General features: G+C 34.8%; 3 protein-coding genes across 4 annotated transcripts in view; 2 read left to right on the forward strand and 1 right to left on the reverse strand.

Annotated features, from left to right (window-relative positions):
- The window catches only part of LOC110110728, a 17,875-nt gene extending 8,326 nt beyond the window's left edge, over window positions 1–9,549 (forward strand). Inside the window, exons 3-7 of the mRNA XM_028699420.1 lie at window positions 3,261–3,369; window positions 7,885–8,386; window positions 8,484–8,606; window positions 8,686–8,996; window positions 9,363–9,549. Of these exons, the coding sequence (XP_028555253.1) occupies window positions 3,261–3,369; window positions 7,885–8,386; window positions 8,484–8,606; window positions 8,686–8,996; window positions 9,363–9,549 (1,232 nt within the window). The remainder of the gene's footprint in view (window positions 1–3,260; window positions 3,370–7,884; window positions 8,387–8,483; window positions 8,607–8,685; window positions 8,997–9,362) is intronic.
- A 5,346-nt stretch (window positions 9,550–14,895) lies between these two features.
- LOC110110732 (membrane-anchored ubiquitin-fold protein 1) lies at window positions 14,896–21,032 on the forward strand. Of its 2 annotated transcripts, none has more exons than XM_020842333.2 (4): window positions 14,896–15,315; window positions 15,459–15,592; window positions 20,523–20,704; window positions 20,794–21,032. In XM_020842333.2, the coding sequence occupies exons 2-4, from the start codon at window positions 15,460–15,462 to the stop codon at window positions 20,839–20,841; spliced, it is 363 nt and encodes a 120-aa protein (XP_020697992.1). In that variant the 5' UTR covers window positions 14,896–15,315; window position 15,459; the 3' UTR covers window positions 20,842–21,032. The 2 variants fall into 2 exon arrangements, with proteins under 2 accessions (XP_020697992.1, XP_020697993.1); XM_020842334.2 differs by having other exon boundaries at window positions 14,898–15,315; window positions 20,523–20,690.
- A 2,377-nt stretch (window positions 21,033–23,409) lies between these two features.
- LOC110110731 lies at window positions 23,410–24,763 on the reverse strand. The gene is made up of 3 exons (XM_020842332.2): window positions 24,689–24,763; window positions 23,908–24,083; window positions 23,410–23,606 (listed from the first exon to the last, which is right to left on the reverse strand). The coding sequence occupies exons 2-3, from the start codon at window positions 24,061–24,063 to the stop codon at window positions 23,526–23,528; spliced, it is 237 nt and encodes a 78-aa protein (XP_020697991.2). The 5' UTR covers window positions 24,064–24,083; window positions 24,689–24,763; the 3' UTR covers window positions 23,410–23,525.
- Between the last annotated feature and the right edge of the window lie 254 nt (window positions 24,764–25,017).

Raw genomic sequence — 25,017 nt, forward strand, 5'->3', positions numbered from 1 at the left:
AATATATATATATATATATATATATATATATATATATATGTATATATATATATATATATAAAATAAAATTTATTAAGGAATAGGACTAACATCTAAATACATTTTCAAAGTATTTTTAATTCGGTCAATTTGGCAAATTTAGAAACCAACGTCTTATTTGCATATATGTATATATATATATATATATAAAATAAAATTTATTAAGGAATAGGACTAACATCTAAATACATTTTCAAAGTATTTTTAATTCGGTCAATTTGGCAAATTTAGAAACCAACGTCTTATTTGCATGAAAGTGATGCCAACTAATGGTTGGAGCATCGGTTGCATTTATTTTCTTATGTATACATTGTGATTGGTTAAAGTAAATCCATATAGTCGTGCCCGATTGTTACTCACTATAGCTTTTACGAGTGGATTTAAACGCCGCTATAGAAGTCGCAAAAAACTCTTTAGAGAGCCCTAACCTCTCATTCGTTTTGCGAGCTTCTCTACCATTTTCCTCCTCTCATTCGGCCTTTCTCCATTTGATCAATCCATCTCAGTGCTTTCTCCACACGCCGCTGCCATAGCGCCGACCAACAACCACCGTCCCACCGCCACCGTTCTGCTGCTCGGGCAAGTCGAAAAAAAATTTGGTAATTTTTTATGATGCTTTTTTTATAATTTTCTTAATTTTTTTTGCTCTTCTACTTGTATGTTACAGTAGTGTGGTGATGTCAACTCCATGGATTGGTGCTGTTTTTTACACTTGCCATTTGTTTGGCATCATAGTTTTAACTTGAAGAAGTGTTTCGTCTCTTATTCTTTGTTATTATTGCAATTCTTTTGTAATGACAACCTAATTCTAGTTATAAAATGGACCATTTGATACTTGACAACAAATTTCCAAGAAATTCAATTCACTTTTGGGGTTTTTCCGACTTCCATAATGGTTTGTTGAGCAAGTTTTTTTAGCAGCATGGAAATACTTTGTACTATACAGCTCTCCTTGGTATATATGTTGTTTTAGGTGTTTTGGTTATCAACTAAGGGGTATTGAGTTTGAGTTATGAATATGTGTTGTGTGTGTGAGTCCGAATACTATCTCTTAGTTCTCCTAAAAAAAATTACACTGGAAGGCTCCCTTTCCATGGAACTACATCACAAGTTGTTTTTTTTTTTCCTTTATTTTATTTATTTTAATTTTTGAAGAGTGGGTCTTCAACTCAAATTGAAGCAAATAATTAATAAAATGATGCATTTCTCTGTAAGATGATTGTAGATCATTGTTCAAAAGAGATGTTATATGGACCTGTGCGTTTTTTTCATTTGAAATACTAGCTCTCGATTAGGGCATCTCCAACGGAGAACTCCAAAATTTACGGCAAAATAATGCAGAACTCCAAAATGGCGTGGTGCTGCTCCAATCGAACACTATTTTAGGTGTTTTTCGGAAGTTAACGATCTTCTCCCTTTCGCGTGTTTTACCGGTTGAGAGAGTAAAATGGCGTGTGTGAACAGTGCGACGCCAATATTGGCGTCGCACTGTTCACCTGCAAGTAAATGGAGAAATTTTTACGTTCAGTTGGAGCGACGGACGGACGGCATAGGCTCGTTTGGCGTTCGGTTGGAGATGCCCTTAGTTCGTGCCCGTGGATGTTACGGAAACAATATTCCTTGTTTTTGGTGTGTTTCATTAGGAAGCCCACAATTTTTTGACGAGGTTGTATAAAAATAATTTTGAACTCATATGAATCCTTGAAGTACTTTTAGGATAATTTTAAGACTATAAAATTTCAATTTAATAGTTTAAGATTAAGTTGTTTTTGCATAAGACAAATTCATCAAATGTGTAATTTTTTTTTAATCTATAAAAAATGTTGCCGTGAATTTGAATTCCATCCTTTTTGTCTGAATAAGTAATCATAGTCAGAATTATCTAATAACAACCTATTAAAACACCTAATAACAACCCATAAACCAATTCATCTATTTCATTAATTTATAAATTACATTATTCACACTAACATTCAATTTCCCAGAGAAATTTTTATAGTCAAACAAAAAAAATTAATGATAAAAAGTAAAGAAAATGAAAATGAAAGTTTTTATTAGGTCATGATTATCAGAAGTGAGTGCCATTGATTTTTTATTTTTTATATGGAGACTTACACTTTATTACTATATAAAAGCCTATTAATTAATCATATATTAAAGATAAATCAGCTTTTTGCCCCTTTTGGTCTTCTCCCGAATTGAGATTTGGATTTTGAATCGTAAGCGCATCATGTCCAGTTTCATCATACCATCACATCGATTGCTGCCTATTCTTGTTTAGGTCGTGTCTTTCTAGGATTAGGGTTTTGAAAAATGTAGTTCTATGACTTGTGTTCGATTTCTATGGATCTTAGATTTGCAAGCTAATCCTGCTTTATTTTTGGTGTTTTAAATTGTGGTTCCATGACGGTCCTCTTAGATTGCTATATATCTCAAATAGAATTTTTTGTTGAGGGCTCAGCTTGAAAATCTAAGATCTATAGAAATTGAAACATAAGTCAAGGAACCACAATTTACAAAACCCCAACCCTAGAAAACCAGAATTTTGTTAATATTAATGATTGAGAGAGAATGTAAACATCCAATGTGAAGATAAGAAGTGAGAGTGAAGAAAATGTTATTGTTGCTACCATAACGGTCTTTTCTTCTCGTTGGTAGGAGTTCAAACAAGAACATCTCCTTGCTATAGCTAAAAGCTTCTTCTTTTCATGAAATCAAAAACTACCATCATCTCTTTCTTCTTAAAGGAGAAGAAAAGCCCCTCTCAAAAGCACCTACAAAATTCCTCTCTCTCTCTCTCTCTCTCTCTCTCTCTCTCTCTCTCATCTCTATTTTTTTATGAATAGATGATGCCAAACTATTCATTATAAACCACAATTTATAATGATAACAAGAATTGAAATTTTTAGCATAGAATTTATTGGTTATGTAAAAACACTTTTGATGTGGTACCAGATAACGAATAATGCAGCTTGAGGCAGGGGAACATTCTAGCAACGGTTTGCCAGCGTGGCCACTACCGTGAGGAATCATTTTGCAGCCTCCACCTCCCTGCCTAATTACACTATCATTAGTATTTGCTTTTATCTTAGTTATTACAGAATTGCCATTTGCATTATACAGCTAATATAGTCTATACTCCCTGTAAGAAAGGCAGTTTTTATCATCTATCCAAAAACCATTTTCAGTGTTTTCACTGTTTCATTGCTGAGTTCTTGCAGCAGGTCTTCAGTTGCAGGTGTTCGTGAAGGAGATTCCGCCGGATTCCACACCAACTTCTTTCCACAACTCATCACAAAAACTCGGCTTGTCAACAGGAGAAATTATTACGTGCGGTCATCGGACAGTCCGGAGACCAATCAGGACGTGTCACGTCACCTGATTCACAATGAATTGGTGACGTGGTGGGTCCTGATAGCCTCCAGACGACGTCCGATAACCACATGTAATAATTTCGTTATGAGTATATATCATTTTCACAATACTTTTGTTACGATGAATTGTGGGGCATCATCAACTTTTAAGTATGTTGCGTATGTAATGATAATATTACTTGTATATATTTTCTGTAAGAGTAGAAGTCCAACTTTGACTATCACAAAAGAGAGAAATATCAAATTCTGTAAGAAATTTTGATAATCCTATTAAGATTAATTATGAAACCTTTACAAATCATTCAAATTCTGTATTGCATTACTTTAATAAATCTTGATTAAAATTTGATTATGATGAGTCTCATAAGTATTGAATGTATTTTAAGATGAATGTTATATAAATAACTAACCATTTAAATTAATTTTATATTCATTTTAAAAGAAAATAGTAATTATAAAAATTCATCATAGTAAAAAAATTTAATCATTTTTTGATGGAATTTTTTTCTATATTCCGCTAGAACTAGATTTGCATGTAAAAGAAGAAATGTAGTGGCAATGTCGGCATAGGTTGTAAACAAGTCGAGTTGAGCTCAAGTGATTCTAGTTTGAGCTTGAGTTTGATTAATTAATAGAATTTGAACTCGAGCTTCAGCTCAAGCTTTATTCTGCAAGTTCTAGTCAGCATGAGTCGCACCTTTATTATAAAAAAGAAAAAAAAATGATTTTGATTCGATCAATTAATTGTTATAATAAAATGGTTAAAAAGAATATTAAAAAAAAAAAGAAAAAGAAATCACTTGCTATGATGAAATAAGATATAATTTTTAAATATTTTTAATAATTTTTCTGTTAAATTTTCTAAATGCTAATATATTTTAAATATATTTTATATTAATTTTATTTTAACGACTCATCTTGCAAAATAACCAGTTGAGTTGGGGCAGGCTCAAACTTGACTAATTAGCTCATCAAACTCAATTCACGAGTCAAGCTCGAGCCAACTCACAAGTCTGCTTAAGATGCTTACTCCCTAGCAACGACATGAAATTACTTATTGTGTGACAAATGGAGCATATATATTTATTTTATTTTTTAAATTATTTTTTCTTGTTTTATAGGTGTTTTTAGGTTAAACTTCACCCATTTTTATTTTTTTTTCTAATATATGGTCATGCATGAAGCACAACCAAAAAACGTGGTATTTTGCAGCACTTATTATGGGCGGTTTGAAAATCACTGGCAAAATCGGGTATTAGAAGTGGTTATAACCGTTAAAACTAGCAGCGGTTTTAACCGATACAACAAGCGGCAATTTTAACTTCTTAACCTAGTTGGAACGCAACTCGTTTTCACTTTCGATCCCATCCCCTTCTCCACCGTGCCTCCGTGCGTTCGCTACCTTCCCCTATGGACGATATCCGATCGGTCATCAGCATCAAAGAGCGAAGTCCGATCGTCCGGTCGTCGGCGTCAAAGACCAAAGTCTGGTCGTTCGCTCGTGTCCAGCTCCTCCGGTTCTCCCTGCTCGCGATCGGTTTGTCCCCTAACCTAGGGTGTTAGTGAACCGCTGCGGAATGTCATTGCAGCGCATTGCAAACACAGCGGGAATGTAGTGGTTTTGAAGCTGCTGCAATGAAAATAGTAGCGGATATAACCGCCAGGATAGGTCAAAAATTGTGCTGCGAAAATCCTATTTTTTGATAGTGAAGAGACTAGGCCGGCATATTATTATTCTTGGTCAATCGATATGTTTTACCCTAATTAATCAGTTTATCTTACCAAGTAGCACTACTAAAAACTTGATGTTTCCACCGCTACGACATATAAGCATGTTATTTGGTTGTAATAAAGTGTAAAAAAATATAAGAATGTGTTTGATTATTTTTTATTTTATTTTTTCAACTATTAAAAAAATGTGAGATTTTGGTATAATATAACCCAAAATTATTGAAAAAAAAGAGTATTGATTTAAAAATATCAAATTATATATTTTTTTTATTAAATGTGTTATGATTTTTTCCTACTTGTTTAAGAAATTGTATAAAAAATAGGCATCTTTTTTTTTTTAAAAAATTTTAAAACCATCTCCCCTTTCACTATTTGGATGCTTGAAATTTGAGTGATAATAATAATTACTATTTTGACCAAATTACCTATCACAAGGTAGATCACCTTAATTTGAAATGGTCATTTTTGCCAATTAGAAAAGGTCATTTTTGCCAATTATTTTGACCAAATTATATATCATGCCATTTGTTATACAGAGGTCATTGGAAACTTGAATTTCAATAGAATTGGTCTTCAATTTTATATATTTTTAAATCAAATTAAGTAGTTGATTGTTGATTTAAGATATAAATCATATATAATATTTAAATCAAAAATATATGTTTGTTATGAAAAAATATATATAATTTTTAAAAATTATTATGGGCATTACATTTTTTTCTATGTAATAGTGTATTCCATTAGATTTGATTGAGAAAATTTCTTTTCATAATAATTTTTTTGAAGGAGTAATGATTCAAATATATATCTTAAAACATATCTTATTCAAATTAAAAAAAAATACAAATATAATATTATTTCTCTAATTTGATTACAATTTATCATTTCATTAAAAAAAGCTCAAATACCATAATAATAAATATGCACACAAAATACATCAAATACATATATGAAATTATAAAATTTTCTCATATGAAAATACATTCCTCCAAATTTTAATTTTTATTACAAACTTAGAAGAAACAAAATAACAGACATTTTTAACATTTGTTTTTTTTTTTATTAATTTCTTTCAAAAAAAATAAAAAAAAAAAGAATGACAAAAAAATGTTATGATTGACTTCGCCAATAGACCAACAAATACATGCAATATTTCTATCATAAAATACATTTTTTTTGTTTTTCTTAATAATAAAATGAAATTTATATGGTTTTCTTGAAATTATAATCATTAAAAAAAAAATATAAAGGAAATTTTGATCAAATTGATGCATGTGGCCTATTATTTGGAAGAAATGTGCATATGGAATGACTTTGTCAAATAGTTCAAAACAATGTGAAAATTACAATGACATCATTGAATTGGTCTCATGATAAATAAAAATATAAGTGGAAGCAAATTGACAAACTAAAAACACCTTAATTTCATAGATTATTTGTTTCAAGGAGAGGAGCAAAATTGATTAAAAATCTTAGCCATACACTTTCTAAATTGTTCTTATTAGCTCTAAAATTTCAAAGTTGCCAAATGGTAAGTTATTGTAACTTGCTCATTTATAGCCTAACAAGTTCAATGAAGATTTCTTTGAATGTTTTTGCTCAAGAAATGATTGTGCAAAATTTATGATTAGTACTTTTAATTGAAGAAAATTATTTAAGGATATATTTGATAGAAACACAAGAAAATTATTTAATGATCATTATTAGTAGATATAAGGACCTACCATATTAAACCCTTTCCACTTATGATAAAAATTGGTTAAAATGAAGTTTAAAGACTTAAATATGTTAAAAAAAATTAAGTGGATAAAAAAATCAATAAAGAACCATTGAACTGATGGACGAATAATTGACAATTGAATCGGATATAATTTATATTTTTTGGAAATGAAAAATTATTTATACTTTTATTTGCATATAATTTTTATTATATTAATTAATTATTATTATTATTAATTATATTATCATGGCTTAACTCCCTATTCAAATTTTAATATTTGAATTCTTGAACTTCAAACTTTTTATGCTTCATCAAGCTTATGCCCTTTGAAAGAAATTAAAATTCCCAATTATCAAAGAAGTTAGATAACCAAAAACTTCATCATATTTCATTATCTTTTTCTTTACCAATTCAAAATTGCCACAAAAAATGATTTGAGTCTAACCTGAAATTGATCATAACTTGTTTATTATATGAGTCAAAATATTTGATCATCGAAACCTACCTGAGCCAAATTTTTTTGGTCATTTAGGTCAATTAAGACAAAATCACACACATATATCGCATGCACAAATAGTTGAACTCAAGCAATCTTAGTAGATAGCTTAAGCTCTCAACCAACAGGTCATGATGAGCTACGTTAAACTGATTCATTTAATCGATTATAACATAGATAACGTAATTTTTTGGATTAATACGACTCAATTAATCTAAACATGACCTATTTAACACAAACATGACCCATTTAACCCAAAGCAGACCAAGTTAATCGGATCTTTTGTAGTAATCAGATTAATTCTGAGTAAATTTAAAATGTTCAAATCAATCTGTAACTTAATTTGAAATTTAATTGATTCAAGTCTTCAAATCTTAATCCAATCCAAAAAATTTAATAGGGCCAACATAAATTCAATATTTTTTTTTTATCATTTAAATTCAAACTCCAAAGGAGCTACTCACTTAGTAGACCAAACTCCTTTCTTTCCACCTATAAAAACCCCACCTTTGCACCATTTTTAGTTATCAAAACCGTTTGAATTGCAATAACAAAGCATCCACCATGAGTTTCTTCCGCCATAAAGACAAACACAATGACCATCATCGACAGGAGTCACCGCCGCCGGCGCACCTTGCGCAGTCAACTTACCCTCCACAGTCGTCGTATCCTTCGCAACCGTCGGCGTACCCTCCGCAGTCATCTTACCCTCCCCAATCGTCTACGTACCCTCCGCAGTCATCTTACCCTCCCCAATCGTCGTACCCACCCCAATCGTCGACGTACCCTTCACAGCCAGGGTATCAGCCGCAGCCAGGCTATCGTCCTCAACCAGGGTATCATCCACAGCCAGGGTATCAACCGCAGCCGGCGTATCAGCACCATCCATCTCCCGCCGGCCACTACGCCGGCGAGGTACACAACCCCTCCGTTAGAATCTACACCAAAGCCGATGAGAACTACTCCCTCTCAGTACGCGAAGGCACCGTCATCCTTGTTCCTACGAATCCCCGTGATGAAAACCAGGCACTCACTTTCTCATCAAGCTGCCGCTTTTTTCATTCCATCTTCCCTTTTTTCTATTCAAGATCTCAACTTTCTCAATAAAAATCCAATCTTGCAGCACTGGTACAAAGATTTCCGCTGGGCCAACCAGGTGAAGGATGAAGAAGGTCTCCCTGGCTTTGCGCTGGTTAACAAAGTTACTGGTTTGGCCATCAAGCACTCTCTTGGCCCAAAACACCCTGTAAGTTTTTATATGTTTAACTCGTTAGAAAATGGAAAGGTATTAAGAACTAATTATTTCTATTAATTTGTTGATTTAGGTTCGTCTGATACCATTCAATCCTGAATTCATGGATGAGTCGATTCTGTGGACGGAAAGCCATGATACCGGAGAGGGCTATCGCTGCATCAGAATGGTGAATAATATAAGGCTTAATTTTGATGCCTTCCATGGCGATAAGGATCATGGTGGCGTTCATGATGGAACCACAGTTGTGCTTTGGGAGTGGCTTAAAGGGAAGAATCAGAGGTGGAAGATTGTCCCTTACTACTGTAAGTTTCCTCATTTCTTTCATGTTTCAGATCAACTGCTTGGTTCTTCAGTTCTTGCTTTAAATTCTTCTGCTTTTTTGTTTTGGTTTTGCAGAGAGGAAAAATATCATTGCTGCTATCACTTTCTGAACTGAATATTCCAATAAGCTTTGTTTCCTGAGAAGAGTTGCTTCTGCTAGCTGAAGTTCTATGAAGGAGTTTGTGTTTTCTGAGTCTGTTTTTGTTTTTCTTCTTTTCCTTACTGAGTCAGGAAATGGTTTGTTTGTATTGGCTTAAGTTTATGCAGTTTGAATGCTTTGCAAGTTTATGAGATTATCTTTCATATATGGAAGAGAAAAAGAAAATAGTTATGTTGTTCTGAATGTTCTGATTTTTCCATAACTTTGCATAAAAATATTAAAAAATATATCCTTTTTTTGATACCTCCAATTGTATAACATGATAGATATCCTGCACTATTAGAGAAGAAAGATGCAGAGATGAAAGAAAGAGATATCAGGGAAAAACATAATGCATTGCTCGACAGCTTCCCAATACATTCTGTGTTATATAGAGTTCATATGGAGAAGATGACAAAGACCGTTGGGTCGTTGGTTGCTGGAGCAGAGGTGCCGCCGACTGCTCAGGTGTAAGGAGTTGAGGTAATGATTTCTGCGGTATGATGAGCCCTCTCATTTCATGGAGTACGTTAACATCCCCCCTCAAATTGATCGGCAAGCTTCGTGACGGTCAATTTGGATCGAAGAGCAGAGAATCTGTGTCCGGTCAGTGGCTTTGTGAGAATGTCAGCCGGTTGATCGATCGAGGCAATGTGAGAGACTGTGATTGCCTTGCGATTTATGTGATCACTGATGAAATGGTGATCAATCTCTATGTGTTTGGTCCGGGCGTGAAAGACGGGGTTGTTGGCGAGAGCAATGGCACTTACATTGTCACAGAAGATTTCGGTTGGTTGATCCTGTGTGAGCTGGAAATCATGAAGAAGACGACGAAGCCATATGACATCTGAAGTGGCTGCCGCCAGCGCCCGGTATTCTGCTTCAGTTGACGATTTGGCTACAGTAGATTGTTTCTTGGCACTCCAGGAGATCAGGTTGGGTCCGAGAAAGGAGCAGAATCCTGTAACAGATTTGCGATCCAGCTGACTAGCCGCCCAGTCAGCATCAGCAAATGTGGTGAGAATCGGTGGGCCTGAAGTGAGCGGTATGCCGTAGTTTTGGGTGCCTTTAACATAGCGCAGAAGCCGTTTTAGGCGTTTGAAATCTGTGACAGTCGGAGAGTGCATATGTTGGCAGATGACATTTGTAGCATAGGCTATGTCAGGTCGAGTCACAGTCAGATATTGGAGAGATCCTGCTAGCTGCCGGTAGAGAGTGGCATTGTCGAACAGTTGATTGTTCAAAGGAGCTTTTGAGTCTCTAGGAGAGATAGGAGTGTTTACTGGTTTTGAAGAATCCATGCCAGCAGAATGAATGATGTCTCGGGCGTAATGTGTCTGATGAAGGAACAGCCCGGTAGCTGTGTGTTGTATTTGAATGCCAAGGAAGAGCTCGACATTTGACATTTGTTTAAGAGAAAATGTGTGTTTGAGTTGAGAAAGTAGGCGCTGTATGAGTGCTGGTTGGTTGCCCGAGAGGAGAATATCATCTACATACGCCAGCAGATATAATTGAGCCCCATTATTGTTGTAGCACAGCATGGAGGGATCCGCTTTACTGAATTGAAAACCAAAAGCAATGAGAAATGAGGTCAGTTTGTGAAACCACTGACGAGGAGCCTGCTTGAGTCCGTAGATTGCTTTTTTTAATTTACAGACGTGATGGGGAAATTTCGAATCTATGAAGCCTTGAGGTTGGTACATGTAGACATCCTCTTGAAGATCTCCATGGAGGAAAGCATTGTTGATGTCTAATTGATAGAGGGGCCAACCTCGTTGGAGTGACATAATAAGCAGAACTCGGATCGTCGGCATCTTTGCGACTGGACTAAAGGTCTGGTGGTAGTTGATGCCATGCTGCTGTTTGAAGCCTTGAGCGACTAACCGGGCTTTGTATCGGGCTATAGATCCATCAGGATGAAGCTTGGTTTTGTAGGTCCATCGACAGCCAAGCACGGGTATGTCTTTGGGTGGCGGAGTGAGGTACCAGGTACCTTGTTTCTGAAGAGCCATGAACTCTGCTGACATGGCTTGACGCCAGTGAGGCAATGCAGCTGCTGCAGTATATGAGGATGGAGTGGAGCAGCTATCAGTTACAGCAAGTAAGTCGAAGACTTTCCTGGGTTTGAGGTGGCCGGATTGAAGACGGGTAATCATTGGATGCGTATGCTCGGGAGGGGGAGGATCTGATATAGAAGGGGGAAGAGGAAGAGATGAGGGATTGTTGATTGTGGAGGGAAGTGAAGTTGGGATTGAGTGAGCAGGAGGGGAAGGTTGAATGTTGGTTGGAGTAATGGGTGGTGTTTGTTGATTTGCTGAGGTGGGAACAAGAAGAAGAGGAGGAATGTCGGGTGATGGAGATGGTGGGGAAGTGGGAACGGTGGCTGTACAGGGAAATTGAGATTCATGGAAGGTGACGTGCCGAGAGATGTAGAGTTTCTTAGTGTGAAGATCATAGCATCGAAACCCTTTGTGAGAGCTGGAGTATCCGAGAAAGAGGCAGGGACGAGATCTTGGTTCAAGCTTGGTAGAGGTGTATGGCTTTAACCAGGGAAAACAGAGACAGCCGAAAACTCGAAGATGATTGTAGGATGGAGGTTTGTGATGTAGGAGTTGATAGGGAATTTTGCCATTGAGAGATGAGGTGGGAAGCCGGTTAATGAGGTAGTTGGAGGTTTGTAATGCTTCGGCCCAGAACATGGACGGCATGGAAGAAGCATGAAGTAGAGTGCGAGTGGTCTCTAAAAGGTGTCGATGTTTTCTTTCAGAGACTCCGTTTTGTTCCGGGGTGTATGGGCAACATAATTCGTGATGAATTCCGTTGGTGAGGAGAAATGTTCGAAGAGCTTGACCAGTGTACTCGCCGCCACCGTCCGAGCGTAGAGTTTTAATAGTGGTGTTGAATTGATTGCGAATTAAGTTAAAAAACTGTTGAAATTTAATGTTAGCTTCGTTTTTGGTATGCATGAGATATAGCCAACAGAAATGTGAGTAGTCATCAATGAAAATTATAAAATATCGAAAACCAGAGAGAGAGGGAATGGGTGAGGGACCCCAAACATCTGTATGTATTAAATTGAAGGGCAGAGTTACATTGGATACATGTTTAGGGAAAGGTAACTTATGGCTTTTAGCCACTTTACATGAGGTGCATAAGAAATCTAAATTCCTAGAGCTGAAATGAGGTAAAAGACTAGATAGATGAGCCATCGATCGCAAATGTGGATGACCCAAACGAGCATGCCATAGGGCTGTGAAGTTGCGGGTGGCTGAGAGTGCTGGAGCTGAGGCAGAAGTGGTAAGCTGGATGGGATAGATTCCTTCACGATTACGGCCATGAAGGAGGGTTTTGTTGTCCTGAAGATCCTTAAGTATGAAGCCAGTGGAATCAAATAAGATAGAGCAGTTATTGTCTTGGGTTAGTTTGGAAATGGATAATAAATTGTGAGCTAAAGAAGGAACATGAAGTAGATTGTGAAGTTTGAGCTTACGGGTGGTGTCTGGAAGTGGTAAGAGACCGGCACCTGAGTGATGAATGGGGAGGGAAGAACCACTTGCTGTAGAGATAGTGTCTGGTCCATTGTATGGTGTTGAATACTGCAGGTTGGCGAGATCTGGCGTCAGGTGTGTTGACGCACCTGAGTCGAGTACCCACTCAGAAGTGGTAGCCGTCGGTGTCTGAGTGAGGAGAGCACGATTGTTTGCAGAGGAAGCTGTATAATTCGAGTTAAATCTGTGCCAGCAGACGGAGGCGAGATGGCCATTTTTCCCGCACATTTGACAGGTAGGTCGCTCCGAGGATCTGGGTGTGTTGGCTGGAGGTCTGGATGAGAGATTGCTGGGACTGAAGGGTGCTCCTCTGCCTCTGCTTCCTCTGTAACTGGTGCTGCGACCTCTTCCTCGGGCTGTATATAGAGCCTGAGGTTCCGACGGAGGAGCAAGATCCTGTTGAAGTTCATTTTGAAGATTTATTTCTTCACTACTTAGTAGCGAATACAGGGATTCAAGAGTTATGGGCAGCGGTGAAATTCTGATGGCAGCTTTGAATGGGTTGTATGAAGCGGGTAATCCTTTAAGCGTATAGAGTATAATATCTTCGGTTTCGATTTTGCTTCCAGCAGCGGCTATATTATCCACGAGAGATTTGATCTTGGCCAAGTACTGAGAGATTGACTGGTCTTTCATTTGCACATTGTGTAGTTCATTTTTGAGCTGCAGCACTCTTGATCTGTTCACAGGCTGTAGACGCATTTCTAGTGCAGTCCATATTTCATTAGAGGTTTTCAGATGCAGAATGTAAGGTAGAACCGACGCGGAAATGGTGGAGAACAAGGCAGAAACAAGATTCTGATCAACTAATCTCCAGAATTTGTAGTCAGCGTCATTGGTGTCTGCTGGGCAAGGTAGAGAGCCAGTGATATAGTCAGCAAAGCCATTTGCTGTAAAGGCTTGATAAATCTGAAGTCTCCAGATTGGATAATTGTCAATGGTGAGATGAGTGTGAACAATGGATTTGAGATTGGTCATCAGAAATTTCAAAGCGGGCGGTATAACTGTCGCGGCCATAGTTGACGACAGCGTAGAAGTAGATCTGGATTGAGTGGAAGAGTCCTGTTCCGCCATTGTTGCTGAGAAGCGCGGAAACCCCAGGTTTACCGCTCTGATACCATGATAGTTATCCTGCACTATTAGAGAAGAAAGATGCAGAGATGAAAGAAAGAGATATCAGGGAAAAACATAATGCATTGCTCAAACAGCTTCCCAATACATTCTGTGTTATATAGAGTTCATATGAAGAAGATGACAAAGACCGTTGGGTCGTTGGTTGCTGGAGCAGAGGTGCCGCCGACTGCTCAGGTGTCAGGAGTTGAGGTAATGATTTCAGCGGTATGATGAGCCCTCTCGTCTCATAGAATACGTTAACAATATATACACCAAAAATTATCATTATCGAGCATGAATTTTGAGGTAAAGTTCACTTGGAAATATATCAAACTTAAATTAAAGACCTTATGAACTCCAATTTCAATGATTTTATAATCAAGCTAAATGTCTCAAAGAAACGAATCCAACAACACTAAGATTGATCTGATCCAAAAACAATTGAGCCCAAATCAAGGATCCAAAATATAGTTAAAAGTTTCAAAGCATAAATTATATAACCAAATGATCTCCAAATATGTTATTCTTATAATCGAATCAAGCGGCTCGATGAGACATATCCAAAGGGCTTAAGATCACCTAATTCTAATATAATTTAGGCTTCTAAATGTTAAAAAAATAATCTATGATTGAGTGAATCAATACATGCCATTTGATAGAATGCTTTGAATTTGCTCATGATTCTTTTCATATTTACGGATATGTCACTCCTAAAAATATATAAATAAGCCCTTATTACATGAATGAAGTCAAGAAGCAAGAGTTCCTAAAAATATTACATTGGTACATATAATATAAAATTTGTATATATTTTTTTGACATGTTTAATAAATAAATGCAATATAATTTGAGATTCATTCAGAATTATTTTTTTTTGGAACGGGGAGTATCGGCCCGCTGCCACGTCAGCTTGTGACGGGCTTGGCGATGTCCACTAGTCTCCTCGGCTTACCTAGACGAGAGATCCACCCTTGCTACTCGTGGCCAGCACTTATTGGGTTCCCCCTAGAGGGACGACTGCCGCCTGAGGAAATAGAATTCGGGATGGGGGGTTCCCAAACGAGTATGCCCACCAACCAAACTAAGCATGATTGGTTAAAGTTTTATTTTAATAAACATATAAGAATTCTATGATATTTGTATATTTAATTTATTTCCATTGTTTTAGGAGCTTGACATGGAATGGACTATGGAGTCGAGAATGAGTAGAGGCATCTGCTTACTGCGCAAATTTCTCAGAGTTAGAATCTGAAGTTTTTATTCATCTCGTCTTCTTCCTCCCCTTCCTCTCTTTTTCTCTCTCCACATGCAATATTATTCTTCGTTAAAGCTGCCGCCTTTTCACTTTCTCCCCTCTTTAGCAAGAGCCCTATCGCTGATCAGAGCTCGCCTTAAGCGATAGTGTTCCAGGCCAAGCTGTCTGGCTTTTTGTTTTATTTTTCTTCCGTTTAGGAATTTCTTAGCAGCAAAGTATTGCTGATCCTGAAACAGTTTCGAGGGGAAGAGAACCACATCAAAATCTTATCTTGCTATGTTTTTCTGCTATTTTGGTGGACATCCAGATCCAGCTTGATATCAGGTAGATTTTTTTTTTCTTTGATTCTTTTCTTTCAAGCAAATGAAGGTTTGGTGTTTTTCGTACAGGAAAATCAGTAGAGCTTTCTGTTCTTGGAAGATTGTATTATTTTAATCTGAAAAAGGACTTTCTTTGTGATCTTTCAGTATGTCTGGAGTTCAGGAGCAATTAGAAATCAGGTTCAGATTGCCTGATGGATCAGATATTGGTCCCAAGAACTATTCAACAGCTTCCACTGTGACCACTTTGAAGGAAAGCATTATCGCTGAATGGCCCAAAGGTTTTCACAATTTCATTACTGTATTTTTTTGCTTCTAGATTAAAGGGTTGTTTTGCTTTTAATTCAAGCAGGATCTATGAAAGAGAAGAAGAAATACAATGAAGAGAAATTGTGTAAATCTCGTAAATCCTATTTCTTCCTGGATTTTTTAAATCTGGGCCGGGGTATATCTTAAAGCGGGAGGAAAATTATACTTACAAAGGCAGTAGGATTTATATGACATAAAAAGAAGTTTCACAAAGTTTAAGCTAAACCCTATCTAAGGCTTTGTTTGAGACAACTTTCTTATTGATTTAAGCAGGTTTGTAATAATTTTTGTACTAAAAAGCTACTTTAAGAAGCAGTAAGCCAGTAATGAAGCTGTCTCAAACAAAGTCTAAATCTTACTGTTAAAAAGCCCTATTCTCTTTTAGAAAATTCAATAATTTATAATCAGTTGTTTTGAAATGCTAATTTTAGACTAAGCATTTTTAATTATAAGATGTTTAGAGTTTCCAATTATACATGAGCCCATTATTTTCCCAGTGGTGTTGTCTCCTAATCTCACTTTGCCTCTTGACCTAGCCTCCAGTGTGATGAACTGCTTCACATCACCAGTCATATGGCTCGAGCAACCACTGTCTAGGTACCACATGCTCTCATTAGGTCTTTTGTGAGAGCACCCCTACAATGCCATTCAAAGGTTAGATTTGGGAGCCCAAGTGAGTTTGTGTTCCACCTTATGCTTGAATGAGTGAGCTGCATACATGTTATGCTGTGATGAATGTAATTTAGACCTCCACACTAGATGTGTCCTATGGTGGATAGTGCAAGTGCGGGCTATGTGTTCTAACATGCCACAAAAGTAATACCTAACACCAAGGAATGAGTTACTAACCTATGTGGGCAATGGTGCATCTTCCTAGGTTTATGTGATACATGCTGTGTTGAGGGCTTGTGCCACTGAGCTATTAAAAGTGATGATTTTTTATTCTCAAGTGCAATAATTTTTGCTCTTAAATATTCATTTGCATTTTCATAGCTTGCCACTTCCAGCTTTAGTGTATGTTCACTGCTATCTAATTGAGATGCATGTTCTTCTAATTCCTTAAATATTTTTTCTAGCTCAATATGTGATATCTTCAAGAAATTGTGTGCATCAAATAGATCAATATGCTTCTTATTTAATGCATCAAACTCATCTAATAAGTCATATAATCGCTAACTAAAGTAGAGTGCTCGGTAATTAAACTAGCATGCTCTTTCTGCAAAGTAGAAAATTCAGTATTAAGACTGACATGCATTTTTTTAAGCTTCTTAATTTTTTTAAAAATAATAAACAATTCGTCATAAAAGAGTTGACATATCTCATCTTGATCTGATTGATCAAGATTATCATTGACACAAGTTTGTTACCTCCTCCTCTGCTTCTTCTTTTGACGATTCTGAGGCAGAGTCGGCTCAAGAAACTTTTTGTGTCTTTTGCTTGCCCCTCTTATACTTTTGCTTCTCATTGTTAGAAGTTGTTTCTTAATATCATACACCTCTCTTTGCTAAGAAAGTTTATTTATTGTAACATCGATTGTGGACTTAACAAATTTCTAATTGATTGATGACAAATGAATGAGGTTTACCAGCAGCTACTATAATTAGTTTTGCTATTTTTTTTTTTTTTTTTGGCTGTTAAGTGTTTTTTTTTTTTTTTTTTTTTTTGGCTGTTAAGTGTGGTTTTAATTTTATTAGGAGGAAAATATGAATTCAGAGAGGTTTGATGAACATTTGTAATAGTTGCTAATTCTTTAGAGTGCAAAAGCTATAATGCTGGATTCCTACTGTCTAGTTAAGTGATAATAGGTTGATTGGAGATTGGAGGGAGGATTTACCTTGGAGAAGGATGACCGGCGCTCTCACGCTGCTCCTTAATTACCCAAGGGGGATGAAATCACATGGATTCTATGTAAAGTTCCTGTTTAGCTGTTTGAAAGCTAGTACTCAACAAACAAATGGATTTCAGTCATCAATTTTAGTTCTAAATTCCATAAAATAACTATTTACAAGTAGCTTGAATAAACTAATAGAATTGTTTTCATTCTAAGGCTGTCAATGTGGGCTGATAATTTTTCCATCATCCAAGATTCAATTTGGTCCATAAATGGAGTATAAAAGAGACTAAAGCAGTGAAGCTATGGTCAATTTGTTTGGTTGAACAGGCATTAGCTGCTAAGAGAGTAACTTGGAACCCCATGAGTGATATGGACCACGATCTACTCAGTTCAGACTATATAAACAACTAGGCCACATTAATGCTCGACTTGATGACAATTGACTCGTCGAAAACAAGCAACAAGGATGATTAGACACAATAAAATTAATTGCATTGCTATTAAAGCCTCCCCACTCATGTCTTACAATAGATGAATTAATTTCTTTCCTTCCTCTCTCTGTATTTTTTATTTTTTTTTCTTTTTGATCATTTGTTTCTTTTCAATATACTATTGTGCTTTTGAATTAACATGTTGTTTTGTTGGAGAGAAAGATTCTGAATAGAGAGTACAACAACAATAACATCATGTCTTTATTCCATTACGTGGGTCGGCTACATGAATCATTTTTCTTCATTTTTGTCTTGTTAAGAGATAAATTCTCATTTATTATGAATAGATAGTACAACAACAACAACATCAAGCCTTTGTCACACTATGTAGGGTCGGGTACATGAATATTTTTTTGTCATTGTGTCTGGTTAAAAGTCAAATTTTTATTTAAATCTAGTAAAGAAAGATCATTTCTAATATTTTCTAACCAAGTCTTTTTAGGTCTATCTCTACATTTCTTAACATAAGTCGAATCTAATACCTCAACTTTCCTTATCGGGTCATCGGAAGGCATCCGTTTAATGTGACCAAACCATCTAAGGCGACTCTCTCTAGTCTTATCTTCCACTGGAGCTACTCCAACCTTTTCACGTATATGCTCATTTCATATCCTATTTTTTAAGGGTCAAGCCACTCATCCACTTAAGCATCCTCATCTCTGCAACACTTAACTTAGTATTATGCTTCTCTTTTAATGGCCAACATTCGGCACTATAAAGCATTGCATGTCTCACTAGCATCTTATAGAATTTCCCTTTAAGTTTGAGGGGACTTTTCTATCGCACAATAAGCCCGATGCATTCCTCCACTTCAACCATCCAACTTGAATTCTGCTGAGAATATCCCCATCTATTTCACCATCACTCTGAACAATAGAACCAAGATATCTAAAATGTGTACTTTTATTAATGACTTGATCGCCCAAAGTCACAATTCCCTCACTAGGTCTATTGCTACTAAAATTACACTCCATATATTTAGTTTTAGATGTACTCAAGCGAAACCCTTTAGACTCTAAGGTTGACCTCCATAATTCAAGTTTACCTTTAACTCCCTCTCTAGTCTTATCAACAAGAAGAATATCATCAGCAAAAAGCATACACCAAGGTACATTCTCTTGCAAATGTCTAGTCAGAACATCCATGACTAAAGCCAAAAATATGGACTTAAGGCTGATCCTTGATGCAATCCAACCGAAATAGGAAAATACTTGGTCAAACCACCTTGTGTTTGAACACAAATAATAGCTCCTACATACATATCTTTAATGATTTAAATATAAGCATTATTAACTCATTTCTTTTCAAGAACTCTCCATAGCACTTCTCCTGGAACTTTATCATATGCTTTCTCTAAATCAATAAATATCATATGTAGATCCTCCTTATTCTCTCTATATTTCTCCATCATACCTCTCAATAAATGTATGGCTTCCATAGTAGACCTACTCGGCATGAATCCAAATTGATTTTGAGAAACATTAGTATCACGCCGCAACCTACGCTCCATAACTCGCTCCCATAGATAGTATAGATCCAAAATATTATCCATCTTGATATTAGCTAGAAGAAGATGGTCCCTATTTTTCTTTGCTGTCTTGAAACGTGACAATTGAAGCAATGGACAATTTAAGTCTTTTGAGGAACCAAGTAAGAGCAACATAATAAGAAGCTTATTGCATGAAACAACAAGCAATCAAAAGCCCTCAATTGCAAGAGATGTTTGGAACCATTAAATTTGATGGTAGTACAAATGGAGGAGGATTTCGTCTCCGGAAGAGGAGAGACAAGTAAGGCACCGTAGGAGAGAGAAATAGAGGGTCTAGCATGGACTTAAATTATGAAGATGGGTTAAAATATAGAAGGACAGATCAAAATTGGGCGCTATAGTTGGTTGCGTAGGGCAAGAATACATAACAAGAACGAATAAATGCGCGCATATGTTGAGTGAAACAACATAGCATTCTCCTAATAGAACCCTTTCCTAATACACAATTATGAAGTGGGAAATGATTATTTCCTTTCCTATTAGACTAATACAAAGAATCATGAAGAATCTACTGATGTTTTTGTTCTTTTTTCTTCTTCCAAAAGCTACCCTCATGCAGTAATTTTTCTCCTAATCATCCTGGCCTTCAACAATATTTGAATAGTTCCATCTAATGCATTGTAACATATTATCTGTAAGCTTTTAGCATGTAGACAAAGCTAAAATGTTATTGATTGTAAGCAGCACAATAAACTGACTTTTGGAAATGAATTAGGTTTCATTTGGGACAGCTTTTTTGTTGCTTTCTAAAGTAATTTTTTAGCACAAAAGTTTTTAATTCAAAAACATTTTTATACAAAAATATTGTTTTAGAAAACAGTAAAAAAGCTGTTCCAAAGAAAGCCTTAGACACTTACCCATTTCATTGAACATTGCTGTTGAAATAAGGTAATGTAAGACTTATTAAGCCCCATATTCGTCTAAGTATGAGATATTATGTTAAAATATGAACATTATAGACTGATCAACATTATGAAATGGTTATTTCTTCTCCATGTGAGGGCTCTAAAGCTGCATCTAATGAACAGAAATGGAGAACCAACCAAGAACTGTAAATGACCTGAAATTGATCAATGCTGGGAGGATATTGGAAAACAACAATACATTGGCAGAGTGCAGAAGCCCTATATGTGATCTTTCAGGTGTTACAACTATGCATGTTGTGGTTCGACCACCTTCGATCCAACGAGAAATCAGTAAAGATCAACTTCTACTCTCTCGGTTGCTCGCCCGATTATGTTTTTGTTATCTTGCAATCATATATTGTTAATTTTTATTTCAATTTTCGTTTGTGAACAGAAAGGAAGGAAGCAAAAAAATCCAAGGAAAACCAATGTGGATGTGTGATTTTATGATCAAATTTTCAGCAGAAGAAACTTGCAGCAATAGTGATTGAAGCTGTAGTATCAGGCTATTGATCAAAAGATGGTATTTTATTCCATATTTTAGTGCTAAAAATGTTGCATTATTGTTAAGCATCCATTCAAATGTGGTAGATTATTGTAATATTATGGGTGTTTTCTTCTTCTTCTTTTTTTCAAGAATTTGTTAGAATACTGTAGCAATCATCAATTCTTGCAGTTTTAAGTTTCATTTGGGACGACTTTCTTACCGTTTCTTAAAGCAATTTTTTGAAAATTGCTTTAAGAAGCCGTCTCAAACAAAGCCTTAAAATAGTCTGATGTTCTGCTTCTTTCACCTATTCTCTTCATTTGTGTTTTTCTTTTGCGTCAGAATTATTTTTCTTTTGAGTATTGGCTGTAGTGTTCCATTAGCTATAAATTTGCTATGTGAAATTTGTCTTCGTTGATCGATTTTTTTCATTTTTTTTAATTAAGATATTGCTTTTTAGATTAAAATATTTTTAATTAGTGTAATCAATGAACCTCATTCACAATATTAAGTATAAACAATGTACAAAAATGATTAATAAATTAATTAATCTATTATATAACGTAGATAAGTGAAAGGCCTTCCAGTCCCCAAACATAAAATAGATTTTAATATAAAATTTTTTTAAAAAAAATTGTATTGGAAAGCAGAAAGAAAGTTATCCCAAATGAAACTTAAGACTTTGTTTGGGGCAACTTTTTAATGTTTTTTAAAATTATTTTTTTGTTTTTTTTTTTTTTAAATTTTTTAAAAAAAAGGATTCATACATAAATTGTTGACAATTAAAATAAATAGTTTTATTATTAATAACAAATAAATTTATAAATTTTATGTTAACAATACATTGATTATTTAGCTATAAGTGTGAATATGTATTCAATATTTTTTTTTGGTCAATGATGATTAAAAATAAAATAAATATTTTAATGAATCCATCGTCTATCAGTTTAGTATTGTTCCTATTGAGTATTAATATTCAAATTATTATTTTAATATACCACTCTATCTGTTCAATATATATTTTTAAATATAAACAAATTTAAAAATGCATAAAATATAAAAATTTATATCATAATTTTACTTAAATTAACAAAAACTACTTAAATTAGAATATTCCTTTAAATAAATCAATAAATAGTCAACGCATACACCTGATCAATTATTTAAAAGCCTTAAATAGTTTGTTCAAAAGTTCTCAAATTTTTTAATAAACAAGCATAGTAATATTAAATAGTTATGTTGCTTATAATATATATTCAATTATTAACCCAAATAATTCTCTTAATGAAGCAAAACCTATGAATTTAAAATATTTTAATAAAAAATCTTACATCTTAAAATTTTAAAAGAGAAATTAAATATTTTTTTAAAAAATATTTATGCAAGAAAAAATATATGATATCTAAAAATATTTATAATTTCAGAAGAACACACATTTGTGCATAAATCAAGTACATTTTAAGTTGAAACAAACTTATTTTGATTGAATCATTGTAGAGTCCAAAGCAAAACATTTTAGATATAAACACCTCTATGCTACGAGAAATTATTCTGTGTAGATAACAAATAGAAAGACCTGTCCGAATTTCATGCGCTTTTACTGACCTTTTACAAAAGGGCAATAAAATGACAATAAATATTCAATTATGAATATATTTTTGATGCCTTTTTGCTGTGTTTTAACACCGTGCTTTTACAAATACTCAATAAAAACATAGCAAATATTCAATTATTTAATAAATATTAAATATTTTCTGCATTTTTACTATTATTTTGCAAAATCACATAAAAAACAATAAAACAACAAATTCAGACGGTTCTCTACGTCTAATATTCTCATAGAATAATATCGCTAGTTTTTCTATGGCAGCCTCAGATGAAGCCTCAATTGACTTCAACAAATATTAGCTAGAGTGGCTTTTCAAGTGGTAATCCCTTCAAGTTTATATTCTCTTCGTGAAGAGACATTTTTCTGAAAGATAGATAAGAAATCCCCTTCCTCTCGCCTAATTTGAATTAAAAGAACAAATGCTTTTCTAATATCATAAAAAATGTATAAAAAAAACTGGTTCAACTCATTTGCTGAAGCTTATTTTTGCATGAAATCAAGTTATAATAATAAAATACTTCCAAATCTTTGAGAAAATATGAGTTTTAAATACAAAATGATCAAAATTGTTCCTCAGACTCATTAATAAAGAAAAAAATAATAATTCCTAACTATATTAAATGATCAATTTGACTCTCAAACTCTTTAAAGAGGAACCAAATAGTATCACAATGAGACTATTCTGATTCCTTTTTAAAGACTTGAGACAAAATAATTCTTTAATATATAATCAGGAACCATTTTGATCCTTTATAAAGAATCTACGGACCATTTTGATCATTTTATTGAGCTTTAAACCTTCCTAGCAAGCTTCTAAATCTTTTCTCTAAGATATTTTCTTTTTTTTTTAATCAACTTTTTATTCTCTCACACTATTTTTATTATTTTTTGCATTTCTATTAAATGAGAAGGGGTTTCCTCAACCTTTCAATTAAACAAAAAAAAATTACAGCCAGTGTTACAAGAAATCATACATGTAACAAGCAGGAACATGCAGCTCTCACTGCTACTCCAGCCATTTGCCCATTTCCTAACTTTCAGAATAAGCACTTCCAGGAACATGTACAAGAAAAGCATCTTCATCAGCTTCAGCTCCTACGGCTCTATCAACCTTCAGGCATCAAACATAATTTATTCACATCATGAGTAAACGAGTTTTTAACGTTCTAGAAATCTGAATGAAAAATTCAGACCAAGATAATAAAGCCGTTTTGATATATAGAATGAACCTAAGGCTTCATTTGGGACGGCTTTTTTACTACTTCTTGAAGCAGTTTTTTAGTATAAAAAATAATTTTTTTTATTAAAAAGCTGCTTTAAAAAACAGTAAAAAAGCCATCCCAAACAAAGCCTAAATCATACCAGGCAAGACTATAGGAGATGACATTGAACTCCATGGTTATGATACTTACAGAAGAGTTTAATTCTATTTGTCTAGTGTCACCTCCATGTTCAAGCCCCTTCATGGCAATTTTGAGTTGTTCTTTTGCCCTTCTCCTTGCTTGATGCCTTTCAGTCCTTTGAGATTTTGTGACCTCAGCATGACAAGCCACGCAAAGTGTCCTCATATTCTCTAATCTACATTCACCTGCCACACCAATTTTTGAGTGAAATTAGGAGTGTAAATGAGTAGAATTGAACTCAAGCCACCCTTCTTTTAAGCTTGATTTTGATTAATTTATCAAGTTCTAACTCAAGCTTAAATTTATGAGTTTGAATCGACTCGGAAGTCTGCTCATTTATTTTGAAACAAAATATAATTTCTATTCAAAACAGTTGCAATATCAAGATAAAAGGTAAAAGAAATTAAAAGAAATAACAATGAGCTTTTGATTTTTAACAATATTTTAAGTATATTGCATGAATGCAGAAGAAAGGGATTTTAATATAATTTAAGTAAATTTTAATGCACAAGAAAAGGATAAATTTATAAATATTTGTAATAATTCTGAACAAAAACTTTTGATTTGAACATATTCTAAGTATATTTTATGATAATATTTTTAGAGTGGACTGATGAGCAAAAGATTTGAGTTGAGACTAGCTCAAATTTAACTCACTAGCTCACTGAGCTTCAATCCGCTTATGAGTTATCTTAGAAAAATAACACCACTACTTCAAAGACTGTAGAGCCCGAAAATATAGAAAAATATCTTTGAAGTCCTATAATGCATTTCTTGAAGTAATTCTTACCCCCTCCTTTGAAGACGGGCACTATGTGATCGGCATGCCATGCATTCCCCTCAACTGGCTCACATACAAGTTTATCCATCCTGCAAAGATATTTGATGTCATATAGCAGACCAATAATTACCAGGAACATTGTAAAAATGCCTCTAAAGGAAAGGAAAATTTCAGAAGTTGCTTATTGACAATATATTTCTTCGCAACAATGAAGTTTGGTTGCAACGGTAAAATGATAGGAAACACTTGGATTTCCAAGTGTTTCACACCAAGAACCAAGTAGATCTAGGATGAACTGCTATCCACCGCAGGAAAACAGCCAAAAACAGGGAAGAAAC

This window comes from Dendrobium catenatum, unplaced genomic scaffold, assembly GCF_001605985.2.
Source record: "Dendrobium catenatum unplaced genomic scaffold, ASM160598v2 fragScaff_scaffold_1284, whole genome shotgun sequence".
NCBI classification, from domain to species: Eukaryota; Viridiplantae; Streptophyta; class Magnoliopsida; order Asparagales; family Orchidaceae; genus Dendrobium; species Dendrobium catenatum.

Excerpts from the sequence above, each read along its gene's own strand:
- LOC110110732 (XM_020842333.2), top strand. The coding sequence starts at position 15,460 with ATGTCTGGAGTTCAGGAGCAATTAGAAATCAGGTTCAGATTGCCTGAT. Across the intron at positions 15,593-20,522 it reads TATCGCTGAATGGCCCAAAG|AAATGGAGAACCAACCAAGA; the intron begins GTTTTCACAATT and ends TCTAATGAACAG. Across the intron at positions 20,705-20,793 it reads AAATCAGTAAAGATCAACTT|AAAGGAAGGAAGCAAAAAAA; the intron begins CTACTCTCTCGG and ends GTTTGTGAACAG.
- LOC110110731 (XM_020842332.2), bottom strand. The coding sequence starts at position 24,063 with ATGAGGACACTTTGCGTGGCTTGTCATGCTGAGGTCACAAAATCTCAA. Across the intron at positions 23,607-23,907 it reads AAATAGAATTAAACTCTTCT|GTTGATAGAGCCGTAGGAGC; the intron begins GTAAGTATCATA and ends TGATGCCTGAAG.